The sequence below is a fragment of the Callithrix jacchus genome, chromosome 12, assembly GCF_049354715.1.
Source record: "Callithrix jacchus isolate 240 chromosome 12, calJac240_pri, whole genome shotgun sequence".
Taxonomy (NCBI): Eukaryota; Metazoa; Chordata; class Mammalia; order Primates; family Cebidae; genus Callithrix; species Callithrix jacchus.
The window spans coordinates 17,415,443-17,443,262 of record NC_133513.1 but is presented as its reverse complement, the minus strand read 5'-3'; the positions used below and the strand labels follow the sequence as shown (position 1 = coordinate 17,443,262).

At 52.6% G+C, this 27,820-nt stretch overlaps 2 protein-coding genes and 1 pseudogene across 13 annotated transcripts in view; 1 reads left to right on the top strand and 2 right to left on the bottom strand.

Moving 5' to 3' along the window:
- Positions 1–706: 706 nt before the first annotated feature.
- Positions 707–2,950, bottom strand: LOC118146146 (small ribosomal subunit protein eS12 pseudogene; annotated as a pseudogene).
- A 12,001-nt stretch (positions 2,951–14,951) lies between these two features.
- On the top strand, positions 14,952–25,762 carry SNN (stannin). 3 transcript variants are annotated; one of them, XM_054242626.2, is made up of 3 exons: positions 14,952–15,050; positions 20,499–20,755; positions 22,607–25,762. In XM_054242626.2, the coding sequence occupies exon 3, from the start codon at positions 22,692–22,694 to the stop codon at positions 22,956–22,958; it is 267 nt and encodes an 88-aa protein (XP_054098601.1). In that variant the 5' UTR covers positions 14,952–15,050; positions 20,499–20,755; positions 22,607–22,691; the 3' UTR covers positions 22,959–25,762. The 3 variants fall into 3 exon arrangements, with proteins under 3 accessions (XP_054098601.1, XP_035122908.1, XP_078200874.1); XM_078344748.1 differs by lacking the exon at positions 14,952–15,050 and adding an exon at positions 15,721–15,947; XM_035267017.3 differs by lacking the exon at positions 20,499–20,755.
- The window catches only part of TXNDC11 (thioredoxin domain containing 11), a 71,837-nt gene continuing 62,276 nt past the window's right edge, over positions 18,260–27,820 (bottom strand). For 8 of the 10 annotated variants that reach the window (XM_009009198.4, XM_078344741.1, XM_078344745.1 and 5 more), the window contains one exon: positions 25,686–26,439. In XM_009009198.4, coding sequence (XP_009007446.4) covers positions 25,800–26,439 — 640 coding nt within the window. In that variant the 3' untranslated portion in view covers positions 25,686–25,799. Of the gene's footprint in view, positions 18,503–19,509; positions 19,823–25,685; positions 26,440–27,820 lie in introns of those variants that run through there. The other 2 variants (XM_035267016.3, XM_035267014.3) reach the window with 2 other exon arrangements.

Here is a 27,820-nt window from a genome sequence, read left to right as displayed (position 1 = left end):
CACAGCCAAAACCCAACGGCATGTTACATCCAGACCTGTTTCACATGCAAGGATACACAAAGACTCAAAACAAAGGGATGGAGAAAGATTAACCAACCAAATGGAGAGCAAAAATAAATAATAAATAAATAAAAAGCAGGAGTTGCAATTCTTGTATCGGATAAAACAGATTTTAAAGCAACAAAGATATAGCGGTAAAAGGATCAATGCAACAACAAGAGCTAACGATCCTAACACCCAGATAGGAGATTTAGATTCAATGAGACAGAAAATTAATAAGGATATCAAGGACTCGAACTCAGATCCGGAACAAGTAAACTTAATAAATATTTATAGAGCTCTCCCCTTCAAATACACAAAATATACATTCTTGTCAATACCACATCACACCTACCCATTACTTTAAATGAAACATTGATTGGCCATTATTAATACCCAATTTTTTTCAAAATAAAGCAATATTTCCATTTACTCTCCCTCTTTCTCTTCCTCTTTCTTCCTCTCCTTTACTTATTATTATTTTTTTTCTTTCCTTCTCTCAAAAAAAAAAGAAATCAACTTGTAAACCTCTAGATCCAGGTCGGCAATGTCTCTTTCATTGCTTGATATCCTTTCTTCCCTTCCCTCCATCCCTCCCTCCCTCCCTCCCTCCCCGCTTCCTCCCTTCCTTCCTTCCTTCATCCCTTCCTTCCTCCCTACTGTCCTTATTCCCTTCCTTCCTGCCTTCCTCCCCACCCAAAAAAAATAATTAATTAATTAATTAATTAATTAAAATATAGAGAGAGGATTAGTAGAAGACCACATCACTGGAGCAAGACCGAATACCCACACCTACTAAACATGAACATGCAATTATTGAGCGCCGATTACAGGAGTCACCCTGTGTTAGAGAAAGACACGGTCCTTGCCTTCAGAGACAAAGTTTGGGGCTGGTGGTGTGGACACCTTCCTTATTTACTTCCTGGCTACCTGCCTGCATCCATTCATTCATTTACTTTCAATAATCATTTACTGGCCAGGCACGATGGCTCACACCTGTAATCCCAGCACTCTAGGAGGCTGAGGCAGGCAGATCACTTGAGGTCAGGAGTTCGAGACCAGCCTGGCCAACATGGTGAAACACCATCTCTACTAAAACTATAAAACTTAGCTGGGTGTGGTGGCAGGCACCTGTAATCCCAGCTACTCAGGAGGCTAAGGCAGGAGAATCGCTTGAACTCAAGAGAGGCAGAGGTTGCAGTGAGCTGAGATAGCACCACTGCACTCCAGTGTGGGTGACAGGGTGAGACATCATCTCAAAAAAAAAAGGCTGGGCGAGGTGGCTCACACCTGTCATCCCAGCACTTTGAGAGGCCAACATGGGCGGATCACCTGAGGTCAGGAGTTTAAAACCAGCCTGGCCAACATGATGACACCATGTCTCTACAAAAATACAAAAATTAGGCAGTCGTGATGGCAAGTGCCTGTAATCTCAGCTACTCAGGAGGCTGAGGCAGGAGAATCACTTGAACCCAGGAGGTAGAGGTTACAGTTAGCTGACATTGCACCATTGCACTCCAGCGTGGGTGACAGAGCAAGACTCCACCTCCAAAAAAAAAGCCTTTACTGACAGTCCACAGTCCCGGGGTTACACTACTACAGAACTGGCACGGAACAGACTGGCAGATTGGTTCCCAGCCCTCAGGGGTCTCACAGCCTGTTGGGGTCCACAAGTGAAATCTGGGCTGGGCTGAGGGAACACAGAGCGCGGTTGAGGGGATTTGCCAGGTGGACTCTTGACTGGTGAGTAGGAGTCTAAAAGGATAGGCACGGATCCCCAGGTGTTGGGAGCAGCTTGTGCAAAGGCCGGCAGCTGGAAGGAGACAAAAGGAGTGGGGGGACCGCATGGCTGGCAGGAGGAAGGGGGCAGGAGGAAGGAGACACGGCCCAAGGGCAGTTAGAAATGCTTTGGGAACCTCAGTGGCTCCACGGATCTCAGTGGAATCCAGGGACCTGGAGGGGCTGTCCTGGTCCTGCCCAGCCACCCAGCTTCCCAGCCAGGAGAGGCCAGAGCCTGCCGGAGACAGCTCACCAGGCTCCAACCCTTCCCTCAGGGCTGGAGCAGCAGGGACAGGGATTGGCAGGCCCCCCCGCCCCCAGCAGAGTGGGCAATTTCTCCTGAGTCAGGAAACGCCCTCCCTGGGAGGCCTTGGCTCTGCTTGGCAGGGGTTCTTATTTCCTCCCCCGCTCCTCCCCGTCAGAGTTCTAAATAGGTGCTCAGTCTACCCAGGCACCAAGCCCATGCTGCAGATGGAGAAACTCAGGCTCAGCCGAGTTGAGCTCAGAACCTGATGCAGCAGAGCCAGGCTTGAACCCAGAGCCTGTGTGGCTCGGAGCCCAGAACAATATTCCCCGGAGAGCTCGTCCCAGGTCGGGCCAGTCTGGTTCGGGAGCAAAGGTCCCTTCCTGAGCCTTGCAGGGCCTGGTAGACTCGTCAGGGCTCAGGAATATCACAAAAGCATCAGCATCAGCTCCCTTGCTTTTTCCGCCTTTTTGTTTTTGAATGTGAGTCGAAGATTGATTTGTTTATTTCTTGCGTTTGAAGTACTCTTCCATGACATCCTTAGCCTGAGACTCCTCTCCATAGTCCTGAGCTACTACACAATTGCAGCCACCAGTTTATGAGAGGTTTCCCCTCTCTGTCAATTTCACAGAGGTCTACCCATTCCACCCCTTTCTTATCATCAACCTTAATTAGGTTGATTTGGTGCTCAGCACCAAGGGCCTCCACCCACTTGACATACATAGGCTCATCACAGTTGGATGCACCCACACAAAGATGGGCTTGGTACTTTTTGGCAGGTTCGTGAATTTCACGTGCTAGGCCATGGTGGATGAGGGCTGTCTTCAGCCCCTCTTGTAAAGCAGTATTAACATTATACTCCAGCGCCATTATACCTCCAGCATCATTACAGGTTCACTGTAACCTGTGGGTTACAGTCTGCAAGACTCAGTGGGGGCAGGCAGCAGGGAAAAAACTTTTTTTTTTTTTTTGAGACAGGGCCTTGCTCTGTCACCCAGCTGGAGTGCAGTGGTGCAGTCTCAGCTCATTGCAGCCCTGACCTCCTATGCTCAAGCAATCCTCCCATGTCAGCCTCTCGAGTAGCTGGGACTGCAGGTGCTCAGCCACATCCAGCTAATTATTTTATTTTATTTTTTTTGTAGAGATGGGGGTCTTGCTATGTTGCCCAGACTAGTCTCAAACTCCCGGCCTCAAGGAATCCTCCTGCCTCAGCTTCCCAAAGTGCTGGGGTTATAGGCGTGAGCCACACCACACACCTGACCTACGTTAGCATTTTACTATAAAATACTAATTATTTAGTATTAACCATCAATAAGAGCTCTCTCAACAAGAGCTCTCTTACCATCTGGAAGTGCCAAATTCCAGGGCTTAACATTTCCTTCAAGCTAGTAGTTTTGATTTTTTTTGCTTTTTTGAGACAGGGTCTCTTACTTTGTCACCCAGGCTGGAGTCCAGTGGCACAATAATGGCTCACTGCAGCCTCAACTTCCCTGGCTTCAGTGATCCTCCTGCTTCAGCCTCCCAAGTAGCTGGGACCACAGGGACCACTAATTTTTTTTATTGTTTTATAGAAACAGGGTCTCACCAAGTTGCCCGGGCTGGTCTCGAACTTGGCCTCAAGCGTTCCTCCCACCTCGGCCTCCCAAAGTGCAGAGATCACAGGCATGAGCCACTGCACCTGGCCCTCAAGCTAGTCATTTTTATTAGCTACCTGTTTACAAACGCTGCCTGTGAACTTGAACTGTTTTTTGGAAATGCCCCTACCTCACAGGGTTGTGAGGAGGATCGGAGGTTGGTGCAAACTCCAGCTTCTGTTATTCTAGCTCAGCAGTACCGTGTCTTTTTGTGTTTCCAATTATTTGTTAAAATCTGAAATCTATGTGTGCTGATGGGGAAGAAGTTTCAATATACACCTTCAAGTGAGAAACGGAAGGAACAGAACAGTACGTATGAAATATGACCATCTGTGTTGTTTAAAATGGGAGTGTGTGTGTCTGTATATACACATACATGCCTGTGCTCATGCGGGATACCTCTGGAAGAATACACAGAGGAAACGGACCGTGCACCCCCATACCCCACCCCACTTCCTCTCCTTAGTTCTTCTTCCGGGAATGTGTGCAACATACGATGCATTTTCCTGTTTCTTTATCGTCCGTCTCCTCCAGGAGGACAGACGCTCCATCAGGGCAGGGGTTTTCTGGCGTGTGTTTGCTGCTGACTCCAGCTCCTAAACTTGTGCAGCCCAACCCAATGACCCCAGCCACATGTGGTGACTGAGCACTGGAAACGGAGGCTGGTCTGATTGAGAAGGACATAAGAGTAAAATACATATGGGTTTCTTTTCTTCTTTTTTTTTTTTTTTTGAGATGTTGTTGCTTTGTTGCCCAGGCTGGAGTTCAGTGGTGCCATGTCTGCCTCCTGGGTTCAAGCGATTGTCCTGCCTCAGCCTCCCAAGTAAGTGGGATTACAAATGTGTACCACCACAGCCAGCTAATTTTTGTGTTATTAGTAGAGACAGGGCTTCACTGTGTTGGCCAGGCTGCTCTTGAGCTCTTGACCTCCAGATCTGCCCGCCTCGGCCTCCCAAAGTGCTGAGATTAGAGGTGTGAACAACCTTGGCCAGCCTTGTTTTGTTTTTTGAGACAGAGTCTCACTCTGTCAACCAGGCTGGAGTGCAGTGGTTCGATTTCGGCTCACTGCAACCTCTGTCTCCACGGTTCAAGCGATTCTTCTGCCTCAGTCTCTCGAGTAGCTGGGATTACAGGCATGTGCCACCACACCCAGGTAATTCTGTAGTTTTAGTAGAAATGGGATTTCACCATGTTGGCCAGGCTGGTCTCTAATTCCTGACCTCATGATCTGCCCACCTCAGTCTCTCAAAGTGCTGGAATTACAGGTGTGAGTCACCGTGCCCAGCCTGTACCTGTGTTTATGAATTTATACATGAATATATAATGTATGTATAAATACCTGTATGTATAGATTTACAGATATGGTATTTAGACACATTTTATGTAACATATTTTATATATGTGCATATTTATAAATGTATATTTAATAATATATAAAACATGTTTAAACACATTTATAATATTATATTACATATTATATATGTAATATATGTATGTATGTAATATTACATATATATTATATAATATGTTATATATTATTATATACTATATTATATGTAATAATAGTGTATATATATATATATATATATATATATATATATATATATATATAATGTCTAAATATAGTATCTGTAAATGTGGCTTTATTTGAAAACAGAGGGCCAGGCATGGTGGCCCATGTCTATAATCCCAGTACTTTGAGAGGCTGAGGTGGGAGGATCATTTGACCCCAGGAGGAGTTAAGACAAGCTTCACAGCACGGTGAGATCCACCTCTACAAACATAAAATTAGCCATGCATAGTGGCCTGCACCTGTACTTTTAGCCACTCAGGAGGTTGAGGTGGGCGGATCACTTGAGCCCAGGAGTTGGAGGCTATTGGAGGCTATGTTGAGCTATGATCGTGTCATGGCACTCTAGCCTGGGTGACAGAGCAAGACCCTGTCTCAAAAAAACACTTACGTAAAAAAATTCCGGCCAGGTGTGGTGGCTCACACCTTTAATCCCAGCACTTTGGGAGGCCGAAGTGGGTGGATCACCTGAGGTCAGAAGTTCAAGACCACCCTGGCCAACATGGTGAAACTCCATCTCTACTAAAAATACAAAAATTAACCGGGCATGGTGGCATGCGCCTGTAATCACAGTTACTTGGGAGGCCGAGGCAGGAGAATGGCTTGAGCCCAGAAGGTGGAGGTTGTAGTGAGCCAAGATCGCACCACTGCATTCAGCCTGGGAGGCAGAGCAAGACTCTGCCTCCAAAAAAAAAAGGTTCCCTGCCCAGGGCCAGCTCCCTATCCATCTACCTCCACACCTGTGAGCTTCTCTAGTGCCAGGACTAGCCTGTATCCATCTGGCGCCTGGCACCTTCTCAAAGAGGCCCTACCTACCTCTGTCCTGCAAGGGCCCAACCACCTCTTACCTTACTCTTTCCCTTTCTCCATAACATGTACACCTGTTTCTGCGTATATCATGTCTTCCCCCAGGGAGATGTAAACCCCTCAAGGGCTGAGTTTTGCCTGCCTCGTTCACGGCTGTCTCCCCAGCACTGAGCACAGTGCTTGACACATAGTAGGTGCTCAGTTAAAACTGACAGAAATTGCTGGGTGTGGTGGCTGACACCCATAATTTTCACATTTTGGGAGGCCAAGGTGGGAGGACTGCTTGAGCCTACAAGGCTGAGACCAGCATGTGCAACATAGCAAAACCCTGTCTCTACAAAAAAAATACAAAAATTAGCTGGGCATGGTGTCACGCACCTGTGTTCCAGTTACTCAGGAGGCTGACACAGGAGGATCGCTTGAGCTGGGAGGTGGAGGTTGCAGTGAGCTAACATTGCACCCCTGCACTCTAGCCTGGGGGACAGAGTGATACCTTGTCTCAAAAAAAAAAAAAGGCTGGGCACAGTGGCTCAGACCTGTAATCCCAGCACTTTGGGAGGCCAAGGTGGGTGGATCACTAGGTCAGGAGTTCGAGACCAGCCTGGCCAATATGGTGAAACCCCCATCTCTACTAAAAATACAAAAATTAGCTGGGCATGGTGGCTGGTGCCTGTAACTCCCACCTACTCGGGAGGCTGAGGCAGGAGAATCACCTGAACCCAGTAAGCGGAGATTGCATCGAGCCGAGATCGCACCACTGCACTCTAGCCTGGGGGACAGAGAGAGGCTGCCTCAAAAAAAAAAAAAAAAAAAAGATTGACAGAAAGGATAAATGAGTGAGTGAATGATCCAGTGAGTGGATGATGAGCAGACTCCACTCTTCAGTCAGTGTGTTTGGGGGAGGGTACGGCAGAAGGAAGCACAGGGCAGGTTGGGGGCAGGGAGCATTCTGGGCGGGGCATGCTATTCCCCCTCCCTCGGTCCTCTCCTTATCTCATGGATCCCAAAGACCACAGGAATGGAGAGGAGAGCCAGCCCAGACCCCACTCAGACATGACAACCCAGATGGATTTTCCCAGAGGATTCAGGGGCCTATGGGATGGCCCCATCTCTTGACTGGGGCTCTGCTGTGTGCAGGAGGAAGAGGACCCTGGGGTGCCCAGACTGCAGTCACTCAGCTGGTTCATTTCACTTCATTCAACTGCCACCGTCCCGTTTTTCCATCTCTCGTACCACCTCTCCAGTTACTGCCTTCTTACTTTGCTGTAACTTACTTATTCTTTCCCCAAACACATTGATTTAAAAAGCAGTGGGGGCCAGGTGCAGTGGCTCACCCCTACAATCCCACCACTTTGGGAGGCTGAGGCAGGCAGATCACCTGGGGTCAGGAGTTTGAGACCAGCCTGGCCAACATGGCGAAAATGGGTCTCTACTAAAAATACAAAAATTATCTGGACGTGGGCACCTATATTCTCTGCTACTTAAAAGGCTGAGGCAGGAGAATCGCTTGAACCCAGGAGACGGAGGTTGCAGTGAGCCGAGATGGTGCCACTGCATTCTAGCCTGGGCAACAAAGTGAGACTCTGGCTCAAACACACAAACAAGAAGCAATGGGGGCTGGGCACTGTGGCTCATGCCTGTAATCCCAGCACACTGGGAGGCTAAGGCAGGCAGATCGCTGAGCCCAGGAGTTCGAAACCAGCCTAAGCAACCTAGAGAGATCCTATCTCTACAGAAAAAAAATAATAGGCCGCATGCGGTGGCTCATGCCTGTAATCCCAGCATTTCGGGAAGCTGAGGCGGGTGGATCACTGAGGTCAGGAGTTCGAGAACAACCTGGCCAACATAGTGAAACCCTGCCTCAACTAAAAATACAAAAGAAAAAAATTAGCCAGGTGTGGTGGCAGGTGCCTGTCATCCCAGCTACTTGGGAAGCTGAGGCAGGAGAATCACTTGAATCCAGGAAGTGGAGGTTGCAGTGAGCTGAGATCATACCATTGCACTCCAGCCTAGGTGACAAGAGTGAGACTCCATGTCAAAATAATAATAATAATAATAATAATAATAATAATTAGTCCAGTGTGGTGGCACACCTGTAGTCCCAGCTACTCGGGAGCCTGAGACGGGAGAATTGGTTGAGCTTGGATGGCAGAGGTTTCAGTGAGGCAAGATCACATCACTGCACTCCAGCCTGGGCGACAGAATGAGACCCTGTCTCAGAAAAAAAAAGACTGAGTTGGGTCCTGGGTACTCAGGAGGCTGAGGTGGGAGGACCCAGGGCGGTCAAGGCTGCAGTGGGCAGTGATTGTGCCACTGGATTCCAGACTCAGTAAAAAAATCGAGACCTTGCCTCAAGAACTAAGAAAAAAAGAAATAAAAAGCAACAGTTATGTCATTATCATAAACAGAAACACAATACCCACACCATACACAGAAAACAACTGAAACACACAGAGAAACCCACACATGGTTCAATTCTAGCTGCCGAGTGTCGACTGCCAGGGATTCTGAGCCCGAGGTCTGCACTCTTTCCTGGACAGAAGCGGGTTGGGCCAGCCTAAGAGAGATGCTCAGGCCACACTAACAGCAAGGGAGGCTGCTTTGCCCCTGGAATGGGAGCTGCTGTGGGTTTCAGAGCTGGGTGACGCCCTCTCTGCCTTCTACGTAACCTCACCCTGCAGATCTCACCAGTGGATCACATCTCACCCTGCAGGAAAATCCCCTTTGGCCACGCAGTTTTCATTTTGTTTTCAGGCCTGGATCCCTTATGGAGATGCCCCAGGAGCAAAGGCCTGAGCACCCAATTGCTGTGGGCTCTGCAGGGAGTCCCAGCTGCAGAGTTTCCCTTGAGGCTGGGGCCTCTCCCACCCCTGAGCAAGCCCCTTCCTTAGCAGCTGGGGGAGTGGGCACAGGGCCAGGCTGGCAGAGGGTACACCAGCTGGACCCCAGCAAGCCTCAGGGAACTGGAGTGAGCTCATCCCATGGCCTTAATTATCTTCCTGGCTAATGAGCATCTGAGAACCTCCATTCCATTCTGTAAGGGTGAACCCCCAGGACTGGAGGCCAGATGTCACCACAAAGGGAGGTAGAGGAAATGGGCTTGGGGGAGGGGTGAGATACTTCCTGCCTCCTCTTTGTTGGGGACAGAAAGGTAGGGCTGCAGCAGGCAGTGAGGTTTGCCATTAAACGTAGGATCCTGTAGCTTACCTCATGGGTGCCAATACAGGCTTGGAGCCTGCTACCTTGTGATTTTCAGCAAGTGACTTTGCCTTTGCTGCTCAAAGTGCAGTCCCTGAATCATCAGGGCCACTCGGGAGCTTTTGGAAAAATGCAGGATTAAAGGCCGGTTGCAGTGGCTCATGCCTGTAATCTCAGCATTTTGGGAAGCCGAGGCAGGTGGATCACCTAAGGTCAGGGGTTCAAGACCAGCCTGACCAATATAATGCAACCCCGTCTCTACTGAAAATACAAAAAATTAGCTAGGCATGTTGGCGAGTGCCTGTAATTTCAGCTACTCAGGAGACTGAAGCAGAAGAATTGCTTGAACCCAGGCGGATATTGTGCCACTGCACTCCAGTCTAAGGGGACAAGAGCAAAACACCACCTCAAAAAAAAAAAGAAAAAAGAAAGAAAGAAAAGAAAAAGGAAAATGCAGGATTTTGGGCCCAGACCTACGGGGTCAGAGGCTATATTTTATTTTATTTATTTTAATTTTGAGACAGGGCTCAATCTGGCACGCAAGCTGGAGTGCAGTGGTGTGATCACAGCTCACTGCAGCTTCAACCTCCCAAGCTCAGGCAATCTTCCTATTTCAGCCTCCCCAGTAGCCGGGACTACAGGCGTGCAACACCACAGCCAGCTAACTTTTGTTTTTTAAAGATGGGAGTCTCAGAACGATCCAAGATGGCCGATCGCTAACATCCGAGATTGCAGCTCTCAGGGAAGGCGCGGAGAACTAGAGGACGCCACACTTTCAGACAAATTCTGGTCGCTCACGGAGCAGAAGATCCCCCAGTAGAGGAAACACACGGGTGGCCAGCGCGACTCTCGTGGCCGGCACAGCGGTTCCACTGGCACCTGGGCACGGCAGCTCTTAGAGCAGAGTAAACAGGTTCGGAGGACCCGCACGGGCCCCCAGCAGGACACCAGAGCCCGGCGCAGCGGCTGTGACGGCACCTTGGCGAGGCAGCACTCGGCGCAGAGTAAACAAGACCGGTTCCCCTTCTGACCGAGGTTTGGAGTCCTGGGAAGGCAGAGTTGCCTACTACGGACACAAGAAGGAAGCCCGACAGGAGAATCCTGGGAAGAAAAGCACCATCAGTTTTAACGCTGCTGCTCTGGCCCTGGGAACTAACAACCTGGACGTCCACTCAAGAGACCTAATCTGAAAGTTGGTAATTTCAAAGACTACAGGAGGATAAATTTACAATGACGGGAAGAAACCAGCGTAAAAAAGCTGAGAATACTCAAAGTCAGAACGCCTCTCCCTCTAAAGATGATCACAGTTCCACATCGACAATGGAACAAGGCTTGATGGAGAACGAGCGCCTCCTGATGACAGAATCACTCTTCAAGGAATGGATAATAACAAACTTCGGTGAGTTAAAAGAACATGTAGCCCAACGTAAAGAAACTAGGAACTTTGAAAAAAGGTTTGATGAAATCCTATTGAGAATAGACAACTTAGAGAGGAGTATGAGTGAATTAATGGAACTGAAGAATACAATACAGGAACTCTGAGAAGTATGCACAGGTTTAAACACTCGAATTGTTCAAGGAGAAGAAGGGATATCAGAGGTCAAAGTCCAACTTAATGAAATAAAACGTGAAGAAAAGATTAGAGAAAAAAGAAATGTGGGACTATGTGAAAAGACCAAATTTACGTTTGATAGGTGTACCTGAATGTGACGGAGACAATGAATCCAAGCTGGAAAATATCCTTCAGGATATTATTCAGGAAAATTTTCCTAAACTAGCAAAGCAGGTCAACATTCAACCCCCGGTAATACAGAGAACACCACAAAGATATTCCTCAAGAAGAGCAACCCCAAGGCACATAATCGTTAGATTCACCAGGGTTGAAACGAAGGAGAGGATACTAAGGGCAGCCAGAGAGAAAGGTCAGGTTACCCACAAAGGCAAGCCTATCAGACTTAAGCAGATCTCTCTTAGAAACTCTACAAGCCAGAAGAGAGTGGGGGCCAATATTCAACATCCTCAAAGAACAGAACCTTCAGCCCAGAATTTCATATCCAGCCAAACTAAGCTTCACAACTGAAGGAAAAATAAAATCTTTTATGAACAAGCAAGAACTCAGAGATTTTATTACCACCAGGCCTGCTTTACAAGAGCTTCTGAAAGAAGCATTACACACAGAAAGAAACAACCAGTATTAGCCTTTCTAAAAATATACCAAAAAGTAAAGAGCACCAACATAAAGAAGAATTTACACCAACGAATGGATAAAACAGCCAGTCAACATCAAATGGCAGTAACCCTAAATTTAAATTGACTAAATCCCCCAATCAAAAGACACAGGCAAAACACAATGGCATGTTACATCCAGACCTGTTTCACATGCAAGGATACACAAAGACTCAAAATAAAGGGATGGAGAAAAATTTACCAACCAAATGGAGAGCAAAAATAAATAATAAATAAAAAGCAGGAGTTGCAATTCTTGTATCGGATAAAATAGATTTTAAAGCAACAAAGATAGTGATAAAAGGATCAATGCAACAATAAGAGCTAACGATCCTAACACCCAGATACGAGACTTAGATTCAATGAGACAGAAAATTAATAAGGATATCAAGGACTCGAACTCAGATCCGGAACAAGTAAACTTAATAAATATTTATAGAGCTCTCCCCTTCAAATACACAAAATATACATTCTTGTCAATACCACATCACACCTACCCATTACTTTAAATGAGACATTGATTGGCCATTATTAATACCCAATTTTTTTCAAAATAAAGCAATATTTCCATTTACTCTCCCTCTTTTTCCTCCTCTTTCTTCCTCTCCTTTACTTATTTTTTTTTTCTTTCCTTGTCTCAAAAAAAAAAGAAATCAACTTGTAAACCTCTAGATCCAGGTCGGCAATGTCTCTCTCATTGCTTGATTTCCTTCCTTCCCTTCCCTCCCTCCCTCCCTGCTTCCTCCCTTCCTTCCTTCCTTCATCCCTTCCTTCCTCCCTACCTTCCTTCCTCCCTACCTTCCTTCTTCCCTCCCTTCCTGCCTTCCTCCCCCGCCAAAAAAAAAAAAAAAAAAAAAAAAAAAGATGGGAGTCTCACTGTATTTCCAGGGCTGGTCTCAAACTCCTGGGCTCAAGCCATTCCCCTCCCTTGGCATCCCCCAAAGTGCTGAGATTACAGATATGAGCCACCGCGCCCAGCCTCATCTCCATTTTTCAGATGAAAAAAACTGAGGCACAGAAATGTTCAGCTGTTTGTCCACAGCCACCCAGCAGGAAAGCCTGGATTTGAATCTGGCAGTCTGACTCTCAGCTTTCATGCCATGCTGACTCTCACCATTTTCCCCCCAGAATCTTTTCCCCTTAAGTGTCCTTGCCTCCCTTGTCGTGTTGCCGGTGCTAGCTCTGGGGTTCTTAGCCTGCCCCTCCGAAGTCCTCACTACTAATGGAGTCTCTGCCAACTTAAGGCGGGGACCACAGAGGCTGCTGGAACTGGCTTCGTGGGAAGAACCTATTTCCTGCCACTCTGGGGACTCCCAGGTGTGGCTGATGAGGCAGGAGCTGGGTAGACGTGGAAGCGGAGCTGTTCTGAGACACCTGGCTCTGGCCTGTGGGGCAGCTGGCTGGAGCTGGGCTCCCCTCTGCCTTTCTGTCCTACCTTCCTGCTCAATCCCCAGCTCACCTCCTGGGCCTGGCCTCCTGGCTAGGCTGCCACTGGACCAGTCCTGGAGTTCTGTAGGAACTGGAGTTTGATGTTCATTTATTCAACATCCATGTATTCAGCTCCCACTGTGTGTTAGGTGCTGTTCTGTAGACATGGCAGTGACTGCCATATACCTAGTCCTGGGAGAGACATACCAAAAGTTCAGCACACACTGCCAAAAACGTACAATTTCACAATGGCAGGCTGGGCATGGTGGCTCACGCCTATAATCCCAGCACTTTGGGAGGCTGGGGCAGGAGGATAACCCAGGAGTTTGAGACCAGCTCAGGTAACAAAGAGAGACCCCATCTCTACAAAAAACTAAAAGACTAGCCAGGCATGGTGGCATATGCCTGTAGTCTCAGCTAGTTGGGAGGCTGAGGCAGGAGAATCGCTTGAGCCCAGGAGTTCAAGGTTACAGTGAGCTATGATTGCACCACTGCACTCCAGCCTGGGGGACAGAGCAAGACCTTATCTCTAAAAAAGAAAAAAATAAATGCTTTGTCAAATTTGTCCACATTCATGGATATAGGCTGAGTGGGAGGATGGCTTCAGCCCAGGAAGAAGATGGAGGCTGCCGTGAGCTGTGACTGCACAACTGCACTCCAGCGTGGGTGACAGAGCAAGACCCGTCTTAAAACCAAAACAAAAAACCCAAAGGGAACTACTCTTGGCTGGGCAACCAGGTAGGGCCCTATTCAGGAGAGGCATTTAAGCTGAGATCTGGAAGAAGTGGAAGAGAGTTCCAGCTGGGGGGAACTGCGTGGGCAAAGGCCTGGCAGTGGAAAAGGCTTGGTGCATAGGGGAGAAAGCCCAGTGAGGCTCAGTGGAGGGAGTGGTGACCCCGGCCCTCCATGCTCTTCCAGAGGCTTCTGCTTGAGAATGGGAAAGAAGTTTCCAGCAAATAAGGCCCCCGCTCCCAGGATGAGGTCCCAGCTCGACCTGCTCCATTCTGTCTTCTCAAGTCCTCTGGGCCACAGAGGCCTTGAAAGACCCATCCTCATCCCTCCTGTGGGCCCCGGGGCTGGGGTGTCCTATCGATGATGGCCTTCTTCGGGTGGATGAATGGAAATTACTCCAGGAACTGGCGCCTCCGTGTTCCCAGGCAGATAGGCCTGGCCTCAATTCCCCTCTCCATCAGGAGCAGGCTGTGGGACTTCAGCTCTTTGGAGCCCCGGATTCTTCATCTGTAAAATGGGAAGATTCTTTCCTTCTTTCGGAGTCATCTTAATAAAATGTGTTGGGCTGTTTATACAGGGCAGGCATTTGGTGGGAGCCAAACCACCGGGTTATTATGCTAAAAATAACCATCATTATATGTGGCTGAGGGGTGCAAGTGTCTCACAGCCCAACACCGCAGCGGAATGAGAGCTTCATCAGGGCCGGGACCTTGTCTGGCTCGTTGCTGTTCCCACGACGACTGGCGTGGCAGGCACGTGGTCAGTGTTCCTCCATCAACTGAACAGGCGGATGAGTGATACCTGAATGAATTCGCGAAACAAAGAATGCCCAGCTCCTTCCGGAAGCAAGGTCATTCACCTCAACGGTCGCGCCTCTTCCCTGCCTCTCCTCCGGATTCCCTGCCACTCCCAGCTCTCAGGGAGTGTGAAGCACTCTTCTGTGCAGAGTGCCTCAGTTTCTCCCGGTGTAAGCGGGCGGGACCAAGGCAGCCTGCTGGGGTCAGGGTGAGGCGGGCGGAGGAAGGTCGCCTGCAGAGGGGCCCAGCACCCAAGGGCGCCCAATCCACGCTCGCCCGCGCCAAGCCCGTCCCCCGACCCCCGCCCCCTGCCCCGCCCACCGCGCGCAGCCCCAGCCCCGCCGCCCGCAGGCCCCAAGTGCACGTGACTCCGTCCCGGCCCGCCCCGGCCCGCCCCGCCGTCCTAGCGCCGAATCCCATTGGTCTCTCTGGGAGGCCCCGCCCCCACCCGGGGAGGAGCCGGGCCCCGCCTGCCGCAGCGCCGGCCTCCTGCGTCCAGAGTGCGCGGCGGCCGGACCCGGGGAGCGGGCGGGCGGGCGGAGCCGGGCTCGCGGGGCTGCTGCGGGGCGATCTGGCCGGGTCGCGGCCGCGCCATGGTGAGCGGGGCGGGGCGGGCCGCGCGCACAAGCCGGGCGGGGACACGGGGGCCCAGGGGCGGGGAGGGGGCGACCGGGACGGGGAGGGGCGCGCGCGGCGGCGGGGCTGGGCCGGGGTCTGCGGACGGGGGAGGGGCAGTGCGGCGGGCGCGGCTCGGGGGAGGGTCCATTCAGGGGGCCGCGCCCGCGGGCTGGGGCTCTTTGTCCGCGGCGCTGCGGCGAGATCGGGACAAAGGAGGAGGCGGGGGAGGGAGGGCGGAGGCCGCTTTGCGGGGAGCGCGATCTGCCCGCCCCCGCCTGTGCAGCCCCCGCCCGCCAGCAGCTCCGTGCCCACCCGCCTTTCCCCAGCACTTCGGGGTTCTTCAAAATTCTGGGGGCGGGAAGAACCTGGCAGCTTTCTGCGTGGCCAGTAGGGCTCGGGGGCTAGGGGTCCAGGCGACGTCCGGCACCGGCTTCGCGAATAGGGAAATTGAGGCCGGGCTGCAGCGTTCGGCGCCCGGTTCTGTAGGCAGTGGCTGCGCGGCGTGGGCAAGCCTGGGTCCCGTGGTCCCCTTCCCACAGCTCGCCTCCCGTCGGGTCGACTTGAACTGCCTCCCCAGCTGCCGTTCCCTCCCAGCTGTCGCCCCCTGGACCGAGCCGCCTCCTCCCTAGAGCCTGGCTTTGCTCCTCTGTAGAGTGGGGGAGACGCCGGCGGCGTCGGGCAGGGTGGAATGGGAGGGTGCGTGGAGCGCGCCTGGCATCGCGCCTGCAACGCCGCCTGCGCTGAGCACGCGGGAGCCGCCGGGACTCTGTCACCCCTGAGTCCCCAGCACCCAGCCCAGGTCGCCCAGCCCACTCCAGCAAGGGCCACACCGGGGTTCACCTGTTCCCGGTCCTCTTAGGCACTTGGGAGAGGAGGTGAGCAGAATGTGGCATTTTATTTATTTATTTTAAAATACGGGGTTTGACCATGTTAGTCAGGCTGGTCTTGAACTCCTGACCTTAGGTCATCCGCCTGCCTTCGCCTCCAAAGTGCTTGGATTACAGGCGTGAGCCACATGCCCGGCCGAATGTGGCATTTTAGAGTCAGGGTCGAAATTCGGGATTTGGGTTGCAGGTTGCCTGCGTTTGAATCTGCGTGTCTGCTTTCGAGCTGTGTGACCTTGGGCAGTGGACTTAACTTCTCTGAACCACTGATTTCTGTATCTGCCGAGAGGGAACGGTAATTGAGGCAGATAGGAGATGTCTGCATGAACTGTTTAGCTCAGTGTCTGGCACATCTAATTGCCACCAACTTTCTGGGGCATCTACCAGCATAGTTGTTTGGCCAAACAGACCAACCCTGGGGCGGCTTGTGAAAATGACCAGTGGGTGATTCACAGAGTGGGGGCATGAGCCTCCTGGCCCAGGAAGACCCCGACTGACCTTGGGGCAGTCCCATATCAGCGCTCTGCAGGCTCTGGCTTCCTCTTTTGCCACCGGGGAAGCTAGGGGGTTCTGGAGCGAGTTTCCTCTTCTGAGGAAGGAGGTGTCATGGGTGGGGGTGGAGGTTGAGATGACACTGGCCAGAGAGCTGGGCACAGCCCCATCAATGTTGGCTTCCACTGGCATCCGGCTGCTCTTGCTCCTGGCTTCTGGAGGTCTGGGGCCTTGTGTGATGAATCCTGTGTCCCACTGGTGCTCTGGCCCAGGGCAGAGCGGATGTCCCGCCTCATCCTATGTCCAGCAGTGCCCTCTTCTCCCTACATCCCTGTTTTCCCAGTCAGAACCTGGGGCAGGAAATGTTTCTGGTTTGTGAACTGGGGTTCACTGAAGTTTTTTGGCACCCTTGGCAGGTGGCTTTATGGGGCCAGTGCTGGAAGCCCCGTGGGGATGGCTGGCCCCTGTAAGCAGGGCAGCCCTCCTGGCGTCCCTCGAGGAGCCTCAGGAGGTGACGGCTGCCAGGCGGGGGTGTTTTGCTGGTGGTGAGCCCGGTAGCACTCGTGATGTTCCCAGCTGAGTTAGGAGGAGGCAGCATGTCCCTGGAGAAAGGGTATTTGTGGCACTGGGCCTGGGCCAGGCTCTGTGCCCTTCCGGTCCTGGGGGTGGGCTTGGGGTCCCTCGGGCTCAGTGTTCCCTCTGCGGCACACAGAAAGGTATGGCTGATGACATGCAAATCTGGTGTCCCCGCGGCCCTTCTGTTTTCACTTTTCTTACCACTTCTCATCCTCCCCACAATCTGGTAGATGAGGTCAGGGACTCATACCCACTTTGCACATTGAGAAACTGAGGCCAAGAGGAGCAGGTTGTTTGGCTGGGCAGAAGCAGGGCACAAAGGCGAGTCCCAGGCTGGGAGGATGGAGGACACTCCAGCCTGCTCTGCTTTGGGCTGTGGGCTGTGGGCCCCCCAGGGCCTGGAGCACCTGGAGTGGCCTGTCGAGCAGGATCAGGCTGTTTGGGGATCCCATGAGGGGGCAGGGATAAGTAGACCCCTCCCCTCCAATACTGGGGAGGACCTAGAAGACAAGCTGGGGCCCTGGGAGGGAAAACAGGACCAGAGGTGACCCCTCCCCTCTGCTGCCCTCCGATCCTCTCTGCTCCCCTCTCCTTCCCTCCCCTCACTGGTAGCTGGGCCAGGGACTGTCCATTTGAATGGCTCTGACTGGGTGGTGTTCATCCCTGGTTCTGCCCCCATGCTCCTGGGGGCCCAGTTACTGATCTCTGTGGGCCTAGGCAGGACCATGTCAGTAACATCTGCAAGCTTGGGTGGCTGGGGGAGTGGCCCAGGGTGGTGTGGGCCCCGATTACCTTTCGTGGCTCAGGCTTGTCTTGCTGTTGTGATTCTGTGGGATGAGTGTGGGCTCTGCCTGGAGACACAATGTGTTCTGTGCTGCCGCTGACCCCTGCTGGGGTTGAGGGTGCTGGGGTGGGGGGATTGTACAGACTGGAGAGCCTGGGCCTTGGAGCTTGCTTTTATGGTGGGTGGGTGTGATCCGAGAGTCAGGACCCCCTTGGCAGAGGATGGCAGGACTGAGGGCACATGGAGCAGGAGGGTGTATGTTTGGGGGATCCACATGGCCTGGGGCTTCAAATACCAGGCAGAGGGGATACTCCAACCTGCCCAGGCTACGCTTTGGGTCCCTCTGCACTTAGAAGACACCTCCCTGAGTGCTGCCGGGCTCCCCTCTGCGCTCCCATCCTGCCTTCTAGCTTTTCACTTTACCTCCCTGCATGTGCCTCAGTTTCCTCACCTGCCAGATGGAGATGGCTTGGGTGAGCAGAGGCGGCTGCAGGCTTGCTGGATTCAACGCTGGTGGGAGTGAATGTGAGCTGCTGTCCTGATGGCTGTCAGGCCGGCAAGGATTCCCATGTGCCAGCCTGGGCATCTCCCCAGCCCAAGCTGTGGCCTGTCCCTGTCCCCTGCATCCTGTGGGCTTGACTGGATCAGGGTGAGGGGTTACCCAGCTTGCAAGACACAGCTTTGGTCAGAGGGGCTGGAAAGAGAGAGCAGGCGGGTGGGGTCCAGCCAGGCACAGGGGCTCGTGGGGACCTGCTGCCCTCCATGCTCTGAGTTTCCCCGGGTTCTGCTTCTCGGTCACCCCCTTCCCTCCCTGCCTGCCAGCAAGCATGGAGCCAGCTTGCCCCTCCATGGGCTCAGCCTGCCTGAATCCTGGCATTCACCGCTCTGCCCCCGCACTTGGGCGTAGGCCTGTCCTCCCACGCAGGCTGCCGGCTTGAGTCTCGTGGGACAAAACATGGCCTGTGCTCGGGGGCCTGTGCTCAGGGGCCTGTGAGTGCTCTGGGTGTCACAGACCCCCACCTGTAATCCCCTTGGGAACAGGGTCTCCTCTAACTTACTGCATCCTCAGGCTGGGAACACTTAGCTGACATTTACTGAGTGTGAGCACCTACTGTGTGCCCGTGCTAGGGCAGGGTACAGCCATAGGCGGGACAGATGGTGCCCTCTTCTGACAGCCTTGGAGTCCAGTTCGGGGAGTTAGACACAGCCAGGGGACATCCCCTGAGCCTAGAGAAGGGCAGGTAGCGCGGAGGACAAATGAAGCAGGGCAAGGCTGCAGTGGGGACGTGGGAGGGAAGGGTCTGGGGCCAGGGTGGTCTGGAAGGGCAGCCTATAAGAGGCGCCTTCTGAGAAAGTCCCCAATAGGAAGGCTCCAGCCACGGGGCAGTCAGGGCAGAGGTGGGAGTGTGGGCTCGCAGCAGAGGGCGTGGGGACACCTGGGGAGGCAGGAGGGTTGGATTCTCTTCTGGTGCCAGGAAGGGTTCTGAGTGGGGATTATGCTATCACATTTTTGCAAAGATGGTTTCTCAGGAAACATTTGCTAAGTGAACAAAGGAACAGATATGCACTTGGGAGGGCCAGACCACAGGCCAGGCATGACTGTGGCTTAGTCCCTGGGCTCTGCCCCACCTGGTTCTGCCCATGTCTCCTGGCCTGAGGTGAGGGCAGCAGACAGGGTTTTGAGGTCACCACTCCTCTTAGAGAATCCCTTTGAGCTGGGGCTGCCAGTGCCTCAGTTTCCTCATTAGTCCTGGTTGAACTGGGGCCCTTTGACCTGGCCTGCCCACCTGGCTTTGCTCCTACTACCCCAGGTCATGGTGCCATTGTTTGATTTTGTACTTCCTGTCCGTGAACTACCCCCACCCCTAAACACACACACTTCCCCTTCTGAACTGATACTGACTTACCTTCCTGTCCAGAAGCCCCAGGGGAGGGCAGGCGCCTCAGCAGGCCCTGTGGGCCAGAGGTGCAGGAGAGAGGGTGGCGGGAGGCATAGACCAGGCAGGTGTTATCCCTGCAGGGAGAGAATGCAGAGGTTGGGATGAGTGTACACAGGCTCACCCAGCCATGGTGGGCAGGCTGTCCAGGGGGTCCAGGGGGTCCCCTATCCAGTCTGGAGGCCTGAGAGGACAGCTGAGCAGGGTTGTGGGGCAGGAGAGAGACCAGGGTGGTCTGTGCATGCAGGGGACAGGGCAGAGCCACCATGGAACTCATGGCCCACTGGAGGGGGAGGTGGGCACTAATCAGGTGGCCGTGCGCCAGAAGCCAGGGCTGCACACCGAGGCCACTGTTCCGGAGGGAAGGAGTCCAACCTGGACTTCCAGGTTGGGAAGGCTTCCCTGCTGTAGCTGGCATTAACCGCGTCAGGGTTTCTTTCTCCAGCCAGGCCATCTGTGGGGTGGGGGCTGCCCTGTGCAGAGTAGGTGCCAGAAGCATCCATCGTCTCCCTAGATGCCAGGAGTGCTACCTCCACCCAGTTGTGACAAGCAGAAGTGGCTCCAGACATGGCCAGATGTCCCCAGGATGGGAACACAATGACCCTCAATTGAGAACCACTGAACAAGGATAAACCGGCGGAATGTTCTGGGCAGGAGCAACTGCCCAGGCAAGGGCCTGGTGGGAGGGTGCGTGGGGGTCAGCGTGGCTGGCAAGCAGGGCATGTTGGGGATGTGTAGTGTTTGCTCCTGCAGGTCATTGTGAGGACTTCGAAGGCATCCTAGCTGCAGTGGCCTCTGAGGGCGGACAGGGAGATCCTTAGTGCCTGCAGCAGCCTGGCCCCTGGAGGCAGGGGAAAGGCAGTGGAATGGAGGGAGCTCACCTCCTCTGCCCAGGCTCTCTGCAAAGCTGCCGGTTTCCCGGGGCCTGGACCCTGGACAGGTGCTGGGGGCGCTGACTTGGCTGCCTTTGACCTTCAGGCAAACCTGGCTTCTGGGGAAACTCCTGTTAGGTAAGAATCATTTCTCCTGAAGGCTGCTGTTGCTCAAGAATGCAGCAGGTTCGATCCTGTTTGGAGGGAAAACCTCCTTCCAGGGCTGTCTGCCTGCGCTGATGTCAGTCTCATCCAAAGGGAATAAAAAGAGGCCAGACATCTAGTCCTGAGTGCCAACTGCGCGCCCAGTCCTGTGCAGAACGTGTCTCAGGCCTGCTTATCCTCACTGACCCCAGGTGCAGTGAGTGTTTGCTCTGTTTGTGGTGAGCGAGGCAGAAGAGGGAAGAAAGTGCAGGTTATCTTGGGACGCCAGAGAGCCTGCCAGCCTCAGCACCAAGGGGCAGCAGTGGCAAAGCCCTGGCCCCAGCGTGCTGTCACTGGTTGTGTCTTGGGTGTCACCTAGAGGGTTGACAGGGTGCCTGGAGCAGGGGACTCTTAGTCCTTGAGTGCATTCCACAGCCGCATGCATGTGTGAACCCTGTGGCTCGGCCAGGTGGAGGTGGTGGTCCCGGCCCTCCTAGTTCTGGCATCACTTCCTCAACATGCAGAGCAAGGCTTGGCCTGGTCTGGGGGGGACCTTGTCCCTGCCCCCAACCAAACCAGCTGGTGTCCGACTCCTGGCACTTGCCAGGGGGACACCCTCTGCCTTCAGAGCCTTAGCCCTCGCTGTTCCCCCTGCCAGGAACACTCTAACCCATCAGCACTGCCTCCCACCTGCCCACCCAGGTTAGCATCGTGGTACCTGGTTGCTGTGTTCCTGACATGGTGCCCTGCATTGTGAGTGACCAGCATCTGGGGTACTGACCTGTTACAGTCTGGCTCCTGCACTAGATGCTAAGCTCCGTCGGCGGGGAGTCTCTGTCCCACCCTCCCTGCCTCCCTGAAGCTCTCCAAGTGCCTGTCTCCATCTCCCGGTACACTCTACCCTGTCACTTGCTGGTTGGCCTTGGCCCAAGCCATACAAGGTACTCTGCCCAGCTTCCTCCTCAGATGGTGTGCAGCGTTCCAGGAGTCTTCCCAAGCCAGCTGCAGTGCCTGGTGGCAAAGGCTGTTGTCCACTACACCGTCTCACAGGTGTCCCCAAAGGACCTGACTATTCTTTATATGATGTCTGTTTGGGACAGGGACTGATGTCATTTCTCAGCATTTTTTTTTTTTTTTTTTTTTGGAGAGTATTGCTCTGTTGCCCAGGCTGGAAGCCTGGAGTACAGTGGCAGGACCTTGACTCACTGCAACCTCTGTCTCCTGGCTTCAAGCGATTCTTATGTCTCAGCCTCCCAAGTAGCTGGGTAGCTGGGATTACAGGCAGGTACCACCATGCCCAGGTAATTTTTGTATTTTAGTAGAGACGGGGTTTTGCTGTGTTGGCCAGACTGGTCTCAAACTCCTGGACTCAAGTGGTCTGCCCACCTCAGCCTCCCAAAGTACTGGAATTACAGGTGTGAGCCACCGTGCCTGCTTCATTTCTCATGACCTCAGTCCCTTCGTGGTCATGAACACTGAGTAGGGGGGCAGGGCTTCCCAAAGGTGTACCTTCAAGAGAAGAACCAGAACCGTGCCTGGCTCTCTGGCAGCCTTTGCTGCAGCTGCTGCTGTTACAGTGTTCCCGGCTTTGCAGCCAGCGAGGGTGACTCGCCTGGCTGGTACAGCAGCACTCGGGGTTTCAAAGGTCGTGAGCAGGAGCTGGGTGAGCACCGGCGAGCAGATGTCTTCGAATGCTGGCCCGCATACTTTTTGGCAGGGTGAGGGTGTGATGGGCAGGTCTAAGAACGATTAAAAATAGACCCTGTGGAAGTGCCAGCTGCAGCTCATGGGTGGTCTGGGTCCCTGGTGGAGGCCCCCCTGTACCTCACCTGCTTTGTCTTTCAGGACTACTGTGCCCATCCTGAGTTCCAGCCTCACTGAGTGGCCACCTGCAAAGCGCTTCCAGCCGAGGAAGCCCCTGGCACTGACCATGTCTATTATGGACCACAGCCCCACCACGGGCGTGGTCACAGTCATCGTCATCCTCATTGCCATCGCAGCCCTGGGGGCCTTGATCCTGGGCTGCTGGTGCTACCTGCGGCTGCAGCGCATCAGCCAGTCGGAGGATGAGGAGAGCATCGTGGGGGATGGGGAAACCAAGGAGCCCTTCCTGCTGGTGCAGTACTCGGCCAAAGGACCGTGCGTGGAGAGAAAGGCCAAGCTGATGACTCCCAACGGCCCGGAAGTCCATGGCTGAGCCAGGATGGGAGGCTCCTGGTCCTGTTTGCAGCCAGCCGAGAGGCGCTGGGAGGGGCAAAACCACACGGACGTGCTGCTGTCTGAGAGGAAGGGCTGATACTTGCTGGCATGGCCTCTGCAGGCTTCGTCATCGCATGCACTGACACCCGAAGGCCCGGCTGTCCTGGGCTTCCCCTCGGCCTCTGGGTGAGGCTGCCCATTGCAGGCAGTGGGCAGGCCTGACCTTGCTGGGGCTCACAGCCCCGTAGCGCTTTTGTTACTTGAATGTTTAGCTGAGCCTGTTTTTGATGGAGCTACTACTGTAATGCGTGAACTAACAAACCTGTGAACTGTAAATAGGCCTCCGGAAGCACGTGCTTAAGCCCTTTTGCTGATTTTTTAAAATATCATCTAGTGCACACGGGACTGGTTTGATTCTGGCTGTACTCATGACAAGCTGAGTCAAGACCCCGAAGGGTCATAGGCTTGTAAAGGCCCACACTGCACTCAGCAGGGGTCTCTCATGTGTGTTCATCTGTCTGCATTTCAAGGAAGTGAGATGCCAGTTTGGGGTCTCGTGGCCAATCAGTTGGGGTGCTTGGGTGATCTCTGCTTGGTTAGTCATGGGTGGAAGAGGAACCACACACCCCCACACCGTGCTGTTCCTACTCCAGTAGACTCACATGTTAAATAGCAGTTCCTGTTGAGATTGGAGTTACTGCAGGGAAGCTGCCGGACCTGCCTGGGAGCCATTGAAGGGCGAGTCAGGGCACGAGTCCCGGAGGCTGCCAGCATCCTAGTAGCAGAGCAGTTTCTCACTCCTTTGGTCTTCAGCATGCCGATTCCCCCCCAACCCCCTGCAGTGCAGGCTTCGCTGAAATTGCTCTGATCCTCATAGAAACACCAGAGCCTGTAGTGGCTGCTTTTGGTCTGAAACCCAGTTGGCCCATGAAAGAGAAAGTTGTATGTTTTGTATTGGTGTTTCCTAGTTTCTGCACTGGAGGGGGAGGGGACTGTTGAGGTTCTTTTTCCTTTCCCTCTTCCCTTTTCACACCAGTTGGCTTCCTCTCCTCTGATAACCACCTGCCTGCAGGGTCCTGTCTCCGCTGTCCTCAGCAGGTCTCCCATCTCCTGACCCAGCTCTGAAGGCACTGAGGACCCGGAGAACACCATTTCTCACATGCACATTGCCACAGGAGCCACCAGACTGCTTCCTGCCAGCCTGTGCTTACAGCAGGGGGCAGGGCAGAGGTGAATGCTGAGTTCAGGACTTGACTCTCCCACAGGTGGTGAGTTGGTGGCTCTAGGTGAGCTGGCATCTCCAAGGCCTCCCCTGTGTACACTTCAGTGAGTTCACTTTGATTTTTAATCCCACCACTGTAAGCACACAGTAATTTTAATTATGATTCAAACGTGACTCATGCCTGCCATCCTCGGAAGGCCAGCCCCGGCTTAACCACAGAACGCTGGCCCTTAATGCCTGAGCTCAGAGCTCTGGCCTTCTGTTCAGGCTAGAGGAACCTCCTCTGGACTCACCCAGGACTCTTCTAAAAAGCGTGTTGAATGAATCCACATTCTGGAACCTCAAGGGGGGAGAAGTAGGGAGCCCTTTTAAGCAGCATAAACCTAAATTGGGGGGGTTAAACTAAGTAGTAGCTTGGGGTGGGAAGAGGGATGGCTGGCAGGGCCATCTGAGCATAAGGTAGTAATGAAACAACTCAGCTGGGCTCTTGAGAGCCCTTAGGAAGGAGAGGCAACACCTTTATCCACTGACATGGACAAGCTCAGAAGAGGTGGTGGTAGGGCAGGTGTGATGTCCGCAGAGGCCCCTCAGGCAATCACATGGCAGGGGCCACTGAAACCAGGCCTAGGAGGGAGAACAGAAGTTCCAAAGGTGGAGATGGGGGAGAAGGTTTGCTTTGGTGAATGAGGAAAGGCTGAGGCGAGCATGTGACCCATCCCCTCATGTTTCAGAACTTCCAGGCTTTCTACCTCGACTCTCACTGCAGCCAGCACATACCCTAGGCTGTTTTTCCTTCCCCCACACCGAGGGATGCAGAAGCAGCTAGGATCTGCATTCTCAGGTTCCGAGCCTGACCCCTGAACTGACCAATGTTCGATTATCAGACTTGACCTGTGGTTTTGACCTTGCCAGTGAAGTCTCGGTTTTGAAGTGATTAAGCGTCACTTTCTCATCAGTTTCACTTCTGGAGGCTTTCTTATCCCACTCCCTGGTGCCAGGGACGTACTTGGGAGTTTGAATCAGGCCCATTTGAGCATGGTAGCTGTGTTGGGTGAAGGTCAGGGACTAAGTGAGGCACTGGGGGAGGGGGGTCTTTGGGAGGAAAATGAAAATGCCTGTAGAACTAGTGAACCACATCATAGCGCTCACTGTTCTTATTTTTCAATAGCTACTTTTTTTTAGCATAGACACCAGAGCCACTCTCTCAAATGGCTTAGTAGGTTATGACCTCTCTTGGAATTCTTTCTGAATGCCCAACTGTTGCATTCAAGTTTTCTGACTAATCAAGAAATTAAGTGTTCATCCTTTGTATCACTGCAGAAGCAACAGTGGGGGGGCAGGGAGGGAACTTCTGACACTGAGCCACTAAAATATGGACTAATTTTTTGGACGAATATTCAAATGGACTATGCTACTGTTTTTGTCTCAAAGCTACCAAGTTTGTGCAATAAGTGGAAGGGATATCATTCCTCTTCAATAAATGCTGAACGACATTCAAGTTGATTTTCTAGACCACTGAGAAAATCTTTATTTACAATAAATTTCAATAAAATTTGCATAAATATATTCCCAATGTACAATATTCACCTCTGATTTCTTCATGTCATTTATAAAAAGTTAATCTGTCCTATTCTCGCTACTCCTTTCAGACGCCAGTGTGGCACTAGCGTTAGCAGGTGGAGGGGAGCCAGGTAGCCGGGGGGCACCTGAGGGCTCAGGCTGCTCAGAGCGGACCTCTCTCTGGGCTGCCAGGCTTTCAGTTTTGTCCCTGCCCTCCAGTTTCCTCTCCATGGTGGCCACCAGGATCTTGAGCCACGTGTTCTCAGTGAGGAGGTTTTCTGAGGCATCGGCCAGCTCCTGCAGCTTGCGGGCCAGCTCTTCCAACTCTCGTGTCTTCTGCTTGTAGAGGGCTTGCAGCTGCTCGCTGTGTGTGTGGAGCAGGCTATGCTGCTCCTCCAGGGCCCGCTGCTGCTGCCGCAGCCGGTGCTCATCTCTGCGGGCGCTGGAGAGCTGGGACTCCACCTGCCCTTGTGCTCGCTGGAGGCTGCTTATTTCTGCTCTCAGTTTCTGGATCTCTCTCTCCAAGTGGGAGATGTGCCCCTGCTGTAAGACTGCCTCGCTCTGAAGACACTCCTTGGTAGGAGAGTTAGCCACATTCTGGGGGCTGGAAGAATGGTCTGAGTGATGCAAAATGAACCTCAGCAGGTTCGGAAGGGTGATGGGGACATCTTCGGGGTATTTCACACTTAGGTCCTTTCTGGAGAGAAAGGGAAAGGAAGCAAAGACGCGAGTCGGGCCAACACAATTCATCCAAAAGCAGACTGTACCCAAGGCCAGGCCATCACTTCTCACCAAGAAAAGCCATTCCACAGATTTAACTTACTGAAAGTAAGGAAAATGTTGCCCAGGCAAGAAATTCTCTACAAAGCTGAAGCTGTCCCACATGCTTATTCTGTAATTTACATGGCTTATCTATTCCTGAAGCCAGAGCTCAGATTCACCCACACAGTCCAAGAAAGACAGGAGTTCCTAGGCCCAGGCCTAAAGCCAGTGATGCAGGGCCCTGGGAGTGTGTGGGCAGGGGGCCTCTGTGTGCTCGGAGATGCCCAGTGGCTGTGTCAGGAAGAGCGTCCAGGGGAGGCAGGACTGTCCCACCTATGTCCCTCTGTGCCCACTGACAGTGCCCAGAGAAATAGAAAGAACTTGAAGGATACTCAACCTATTACTTTAGCAAGCATTTCTTACACATTATCTAAGGCAGGGGTTCTCAACTGGGGGTGACTTTACCCCCGATCCCTGGGTACATTTGGTTCACACCGGCAATCTGATCCCTGGCAAACAGACCGACCAAGGGACTAGGATTCTGGCTGCCCAGCCCTGAGAGCACAGAAAAAGGAAGGAAGTGACAAAGGAAGGGGTTTTCCCACAGCTTTGTTCCAGGTCCTGATCTAGAGATCTAGAAAATTTCTCTCCAGAACTTGTCATTTAATCATCTGATGAAGTTTCTCTCATACTTCTATTTACCTGTGCCTGTACAGTCTGGCTGCAATCCACCAAAACTACCAGCTTTATGCACTTATGTATGAGGCAGGCCGGCAGCCAGGTTTGTCTCCCTCAGGTGTTAACAGAATAGAAGTCAACAGCAGGGACTCCAGAGCTCGGCTGCCCAGAGCCACTGCACCCAACCATAAAACAGTTTCTATTTTATCTTTCATATTATTTTCACTAAAAATAGCATAAAATTTGGGGGTATGCATTTGACCATCCCCTCCTTTAAAGCTTCATTTTTTTCTTCTTTTTTTTTTTTTTTTTTTTTGAGATGGAGTCTTGCTCGGTCTCCCAGGCTGGAGGGTAGTGGCATGATCTCAGCTCACTGCAACCTCTACCTCCTAGGTTCAAGTGATTCTCCTGCCTCAACCTCCCGAGTAGATGGGATTACAGGTGCCCATCACTACTCCCGGCTAATTTTTGTATGTTTAGTAGAGATGGGGTATCACCATATTGGCCAGACTGATCTCAAACTCCTGACCTTGTGATCTGCCTGCATCGGTTTCCCATAGCGCTGGGATTACAGGCATGAGCCACTGCACCTGGCCAAGCTTAGTTTTCTTAATATATAAATTTTCTTCAAGTGGGGC